A 6673-nucleotide genomic window follows, 5' to 3' on the forward strand; every position below is an offset into this window, starting at 1 on the left:
GAAGTCTAACACAATGTTTTTTACAATCCAAACGTACTCATGGTCAAAAGCTTAGATCAGCCCAGTGATGGTGATTGCTGAATATTTATGTTCTTTTGGAAATCTATAATGATTTAAATTTCCAAAGTACATTAAGTACAATGTGGTGTTTCAGCAGGGTCAACTAAAGAAGAAAATGAACTAGTTTAAACCGACTTACACTGCCTCTGCCATCCTCTCTCTCACAGGAGGGGGTGGTGGTGGGGGGGGGGTGGGGGTGGAAGAGAGATGTATGTAATACAAGAGCGACAGTTTTATTATTTGTTATTTCATTTTGTTTTTTATTTTTGTTTTGTCTGATGACTGCATATGACAACAGAATATAGTTCCAACCTTATCAACATCATAGAAGTGGATAGATACTCAAATTGGATACTTTCAACTGAAATGCTTCATTTAAATAGTCAGCAATTCCTGTTATACTACATGTTCCTGTTTGAAGAATTGACCATCCTGCCCTAGTCTAAATCAGGTTATTTCCAGATTAGGTCAGGTGTGTTGTGTTACGACTTCTTGACCTCACTTTAATTCAGGGCCATGGGGTGGGACCAACCCTAGTCACCAGATTTACTTCATTCTTTTTGATAAATGATTGATGCTGCACTGTTGAAGAGAGGTGGTGCTTTGGAGTAAGAAGGAGGATGAGAAGACCCACATTGCTCGTCTGTGTAGGTTGGGCTTAATCTTAGGAGAGAACTCCCACCTCCACGACTGAGACGTTAAATTCTGAATATCTGTTCGCCACTTTTGACGTCAAGCCAGAATCTGGAGGCAGAGCCACACAACACACAATGAAGGGTAAGTGCTGCTTGAGTTTTGCCCCACATATTCAACTGCATCCACACTTTCTTGAATTATTGTTTTAATGTATTTGAAGGCTCTCTTGTTGGGCCAGGACTAACATTTATAAGATAAAAAGATGTATATATATATTTAGCAATGCCACATGTATCATTTCTTGCTTTATGTGAAACGCACAAGTACTATTAACATCTGATGAAAGCTTCAGCTTAAAGGAAGTCCTAATGAGGGTCTTTTGAGCACCTTTTCTCTGGTTAATGCAGGAGACAAAGTAAAAGCAGCTATTCCCAATGGAGCAAATAAAAGCGTGTCCAGTCCTTCAGTTCAAGATGACAAAATGCAGGAGAGAGGACAGTGGAGCAACAAGCTGGAGTTCATACTGTCGGTTGCTGGGTCCATCATTGGGCTGGGAAACATGTGGCGCTTCCCTTATCTATGTTACAAGAATGGTGGAGGTTTGCTTCAATATCAACTTTATTTCAACTTCTTTAGACAGTATGATGAATGCAACACAGGCATTTCTTATGATTATTAATACAGAATCCAGAAGAGTAATACAGCATGCTGTAAGTTAAGTGCTTTTGTAGGTGTTCTCTTGGACATCCCTGTTTAGACAGACTTTGGGGGTAAGGTCAAAAATTCAGAAGTCAAGGAAAGGCACAGCTGTTGTTTGGACTTACTGGCCAGGGTCTCACAGCAGCTGTCCCTGGGGGGATGAATTGTTGCTGTTTGAGGATATTTAATATCCGGTCATTGACAAACTACATGTTACTGTATGTGTAGCGTTAATGTTTCAATTATAGAGTATTGAATATTTATAAACATTTTTTTTCATGTTTTTATTTTACATTGCTATGACACTCTAACACTTAATTTCCAGGTGCATTTCTCATTCCTTACCTGATTTTCCTCTTCACCTGCGGAGTACCGCTGTTTTTTCTGGAGATTTCTCTTGGTCAGTTCACCAGTGAAGGGGGCATCACCTGCTGGAGAAAGATTAGCCCACTCTTTGAGGGTATCTAAACCAACTAAACAATTACTCTACCTTTGCAGTGAACATACAAATAATAATTAAATGATTCTGCTGCAGCATTCATTGCATCATTTTATGTTCTGTCTCATACATAGGTCTTGGTTATGGTACACAAGTCATTGTCTGCCTGTTGAACTTCTATTACATCATTGTTTTGGCGTGGGGCATTTTTTATTTTTACTACTCTTTCTCTTGGGATCTACCATGGGCCTCTTGTAACAACACCTGGAATACTGGTAAGCATACCAAGGCTGAGATTTAGAAGAAAAGCAAATATTAGTATAAATTCTTAGTGACATTAGTTTCTACATGTTCTCCATATTGACATGATTGACTGAACTGCTTTTGATTGAAGATACCTGTGTGGAGTTTCAACGAAGAAATGAGTCAGTGAACATCACATTACAGGCAAATGCTACCTCTCCTGTCATGGAATTCTGGGAGTAAGTCATTGGATCTATGACTAAATAAGTACTACTGATAAATACATTTAAAAAAAATGAAGCTACAAACTAATATGAAGACAAATGTTTCTTTTGTAACCATTATTTAAACAGGAGAAGGGTATTGCGGCTTTCCCCAGGACTTGATCATATGGGCTCGTTAAACTGGGATCTGGCTCTCTGTTTACTTATTGCTTGGGTTCTATGTTACTTCTGCATTTGGAAAGGAGTCAAGTCAACAGGAAAGGTGGGATTTATGTTGATAGTTTATTTTCAAAAATTTCTCTAAAAATCTAATCTCATCCTCAGATATTGTTTTTTATGTTAATGATGACATAAGTAATATATATTTAGCTGTTGTTACATGAATGTAATTTGAAAATGCATTAAGTCTTTTGTTTCCTCTACAAAAATGTTTTTTTCTTGTAGGTTGTATACTTCACTGCTACCTTTCCCTATCTCATGTTGATCGTTCTACTAATCCGAGGCGTTACTTTACCTGGAGCTTACCGGGGAATCGAGTTCTACCTCTATCCTGATTTGGGACGTTTAGCAGATCCGCAGGTACAGTAGAACTGTACCATCACTTGACTGTGATTATGGTATTGCATACGTTTTTTGTTATTGTTGTTGTTTTTTCAGTTTGAAAAGTGTTATGTAGTTGTAACATTAAATGTGTTGTATATACTGATTTACTATAACATACAGAGTTTTGTCTGATTGTTCTACAAGTAAAAAAAAAAAACACTCTTGCAGGTGCAGGTCATCTCCTTAGGGTTCTCTGCTGGGAATAAACATGTCCTCTGTGTCCATCTGTGTTTAATACTGTGGCTGAAAAAGAGGAAACCTCTTGCTGTGTTGCAAAATAGTGCTTCGTTTGAGCTGATTAAATGGCATGATCTCTCAGGCCAGGCAGTTTCCATTTCAGGAGGGCCAGAGGGACTAGGCCCCTGAGGATTCTTCATGTGGCATCAGTTCAAAGACACAAAATGGCCCTCATATTATCAGCTAAGATAATATCAGTATTTGACTTAAATTCCAAAAAAAACCAAGACAAAACAAAACAAAAAACACCTCTCAAACAACTTCAGATATCCAGTCAATCTAATCAAACGAGGTTTCAACTCGTTTTAGTGCACTTTCATGCATGAAAGTCCAGTGTTAATCCAGTACATCGGTGGTGTTTTCAAAGAGCTTTGCAGGAACGCGTCCAAAGTCTTGTGTTTGTCTACAGGGTGTTTGAGCCTGTTGGACTGCCAGCACTAGATCCTGCAGCCTTCGCCTGCCCAATGAAAAGAAATCCTCAGGGCAGGTACATCCTCCTTAGCCTGGGCCATCCTTAGCTCATATTCCCTTCTCCTTAGGTGATGGCTTTGGTTGTGCGTTAATCAATGCGAGACACGAAGCAAACTGGTTTGCAATTGACTGCTGGTGTGACAGTTATAATTAATGATTAATTGGCCCCTGGGAGAGGGCATACACCACGTGGACTCATTTTTTGACCTACCTCCAGTGCATCTGGAAGGGCAGTAAGAATAATATGAAATATCACTCGGTTCCAGGAAGGTATAAACTTATGACTAATCTGTATTTGAGAATGTGTTATGAGTTCTGCAGATTCATCTGTATTTCAACAAATCGGAACATTTTGTTTGTTTCCTGAAGTGATAAATTAATATAAAGAAGTCGGTGTTGTAGCAGATAAGAAACGTTCTGTCTTCTGCTAAGAACAGAGACATAGTATTTCAGGGGATTTGATGTTTGACCAGACAGCAACTCTTTTTGGCTATAGGTGTGGATGGATGCAGGCACCCAGATCTTCTTCTCATATGCTATTTGCATTGGATGCTTGAACGCACTGGGAAGTTACAATAAATACAACAATAACTGCTACAGGTCAGTCACAAGCAAGTGTGTCCTTTTGTTTCCTTTATTTTGATCCACATCGTATATGTGATCAAACTGTTTTAGGTACCTCAAAATAAATCTAAAGTCTGTAACTGTCTTACAGCTTTTCAACATATTCAAACTGTTTTTGTTCTGTCCATGTTTGCTCTTCATGTTGTATTGCAGGGACTGTTTGGCCTTGTGCTTTCTCAACAGTGGAACAAGCTTTGTGGCTGGCTTTGCCATTTTCTCCATCTTGGGTTTCATGTCTTATGAGCAAAATGTTCCAATTTCCGAAGTTGCCGTATCTGGTGTGTATACGCTGTTGAAGTATTTTTCCCCCTTTCGATCTGCTTATTATATGGTCTGTAGATAAAGCTCAAGACTAACGTTTTTATTTGGATATATGCTTTTCGAGTCACTCCTCTCTGTGGGAATGGAATATGGGTTTGAAGTGATGGCATACTCTTGATATTTCTCAGGCCCTGGGCTTGCCTTCATTGCCTACCCACGTGCTGTGACTATGATGCCATTCTCCTCAGTGTGGGCATGCTGCTTTTTCATCATGATTATCTTTCTGGGGCTAGACAGCCAGGTATGTCAATCAACAATGTAATTGTCATTGTAAAAAGATGTTTGATATGCAGTGTAAGTTCAACAGATGAATACATATAGAAATATTGACATTTCTCTGGTGTTTCCTATAGTTTGTGTGTGTGGAGAGTCTGGTGACGGCTCTAGTTGATATGTACCCAGCTGTATTCCGGAAAAAGAACCGCAGGGAGGTCTTCCTGTTGGTCATGTCATTCATGTCCTTCTTGGTGGGGCTGATCATGCTTATGGAGGTAATAGAGGTTCCATTCATGATCTGAGAACTGAATAAATCATTTTCTGGATCAGCTCCATCTGACATCTGCAGCAAACAAGCGGTTTCTATTGAGATGGCTCAGAGGTTTGACAAACATGTCTTTCTGCAGGGTGGCATGTATGTCTTCCAGCTCTTTGATTACTATGCTGCCAGTGGCATGTGTCTTCTCTTCATGGCCATTTTTGAGTCAGGCTGCATTGCATGGGTGTATGGTAAGTGGAACATGAAATAATTCAATAATGCTCTTGAACTTGAACAGTCAATTGTATTTCATATTATGGGATATCTCATTGCTATTTTAGGTGCTGATCGTTTCTATGACAATATTGAGGACATGATTGGATACCGTCCAGGACCTATGATCAAGTATTGTTGGAAATATTTCACTCCGGTGACCTGCATTGTGAGTACTTATTTAGAGTGTTGGCTCTGCCATGTTGCATGGACATACTTCAGTATTGTCAATATTTTACTAACCGGTGGCCAGAGTATTAAGTAAATCTGTTCTTCTATGCGGACTGCTGTGGTAAGAAGAGTTCATTTCAACATGTGCTTTGTCTATTGCAGGGCACTTTTGCTTTCTCCTTAATCAAGTACACTCCTCTGAAGTACAATAATGACTATGTGTATCCATGGTGGGGTTATATGGTGGGCTGGCTATTGGCTCTGTCCTCCATGGTCTGCATTCCACTCTGGATGATCTTCAAAATCTGCACCACAGAGGGAACTTTTAGAGAGGTACAGTTCAGATGATTGAAAGTATAATAATCATGCTTCAGCAACCGGTCCGTTGTGCATAAGTCTCATGGTTGCTTTCCATCCCCCTATAGCGTATTCAGAAGCTCACAACACCCTCTGAAGATTTACCCAAAACAAGGAAAGAGCAGGAGAAATTACTGGCCATCTTTGCCCCAGAGGGTGACCAGACCATGTCTTACAAAGCTGGCTATGCTCCTGTTGGTGTGGAGGACTCTAAATGCTAGTTTTGGGGATACATGGGCGCAACTAAGAATTTACAAGCCCCTTCAGTGGTTCCTCGGTTTGTGACACTTTGCATGCAGCAACAAGATGGGAGTAGGAATATTGAAGGCTTTTATTTTTTCCATTCAGGTGTTTCTGTATTTCCTTATTTCTTTGACTTTTTAAAAACTCATTAATGCATAGCAGTTTAATACATAAGTACATTTTGGTACTAATGCTAGGCCTAATGTTTTGTTTTCTTAATAATGAAGACTTCCCATCAAGAAGGCTATGTGCCATTTTCTCACGTTGTAAATGTAGCCTAAAGGAGCACAGGTAGAATAACCAATTATCCTTGTAATGTAAATGTATATGTACAATGGAAATTACAAGTTTGATTAAAAAATGTTTTAAAATGTCCATGTTTCAATTGCCTACTTTATTCAACGCCGGCTACGATGAAACCGTCCAGTTCTTCTCATAAATTACACTTCCTGTCCAATCCACCAGATGGTGTGGAGTTCCATTTAATTTGTGTCGAGAGGGATTGTCTTAAAAAGAACACAGGCTCCTTTTGTGGTAGGCCTAGGCTACAGCAAATTACTTAAACATTCAGGCAAATATTCAAAACAGAGATTTGTG

General features: G+C 39.4%; 1 protein-coding gene across 1 annotated transcript; it reads left to right on the plus strand.

The window, feature by feature from the left end:
• Positions 1–671: 671 nt before the first annotated feature.
• On the plus strand, positions 672–6451 carry LOC134062139 (sodium- and chloride-dependent GABA transporter 2-like). Its single transcript, XM_062518056.1, has 15 exons — positions 672–837; positions 1104–1295; positions 1721–1855; positions 1969–2109; positions 2229–2316; positions 2431–2563; positions 2746–2880; positions 4109–4212; positions 4390–4514; positions 4686–4798; positions 4911–5048; positions 5181–5283; positions 5374–5474; positions 5639–5809; positions 5902–6451. The coding sequence occupies exons 1-15, from the start codon at positions 831–833 to the stop codon at positions 6052–6054; spliced, it is 1839 nt and encodes a 612-aa protein (XP_062374040.1). The 5' UTR covers positions 672–830; the 3' UTR covers positions 6055–6451.
• The last annotated feature ends 222 nt before the right edge of the window (positions 6452–6673 follow it).

Source organism: Sardina pilchardus, chromosome 17 (assembly GCF_963854185.1).
Source record: "Sardina pilchardus chromosome 17, fSarPil1.1, whole genome shotgun sequence".
NCBI classification, from domain to species: domain Eukaryota; kingdom Metazoa; phylum Chordata; class Actinopteri; order Clupeiformes; family Clupeidae; genus Sardina; species Sardina pilchardus.

Excerpts from the sequence above, each read along its gene's own strand:
- LOC134062139 (XM_062518056.1), top strand. Across the intron at positions 5,284-5,373 it reads CTGCATTGCATGGGTGTATG|GTGCTGATCGTTTCTATGAC; the intron begins GTAAGTGGAACA and ends TTGCTATTTTAG. Across the intron at positions 5,475-5,638 it reads TCACTCCGGTGACCTGCATT|GGCACTTTTGCTTTCTCCTT; the intron begins GTGAGTACTTAT and ends TGTCTATTGCAG.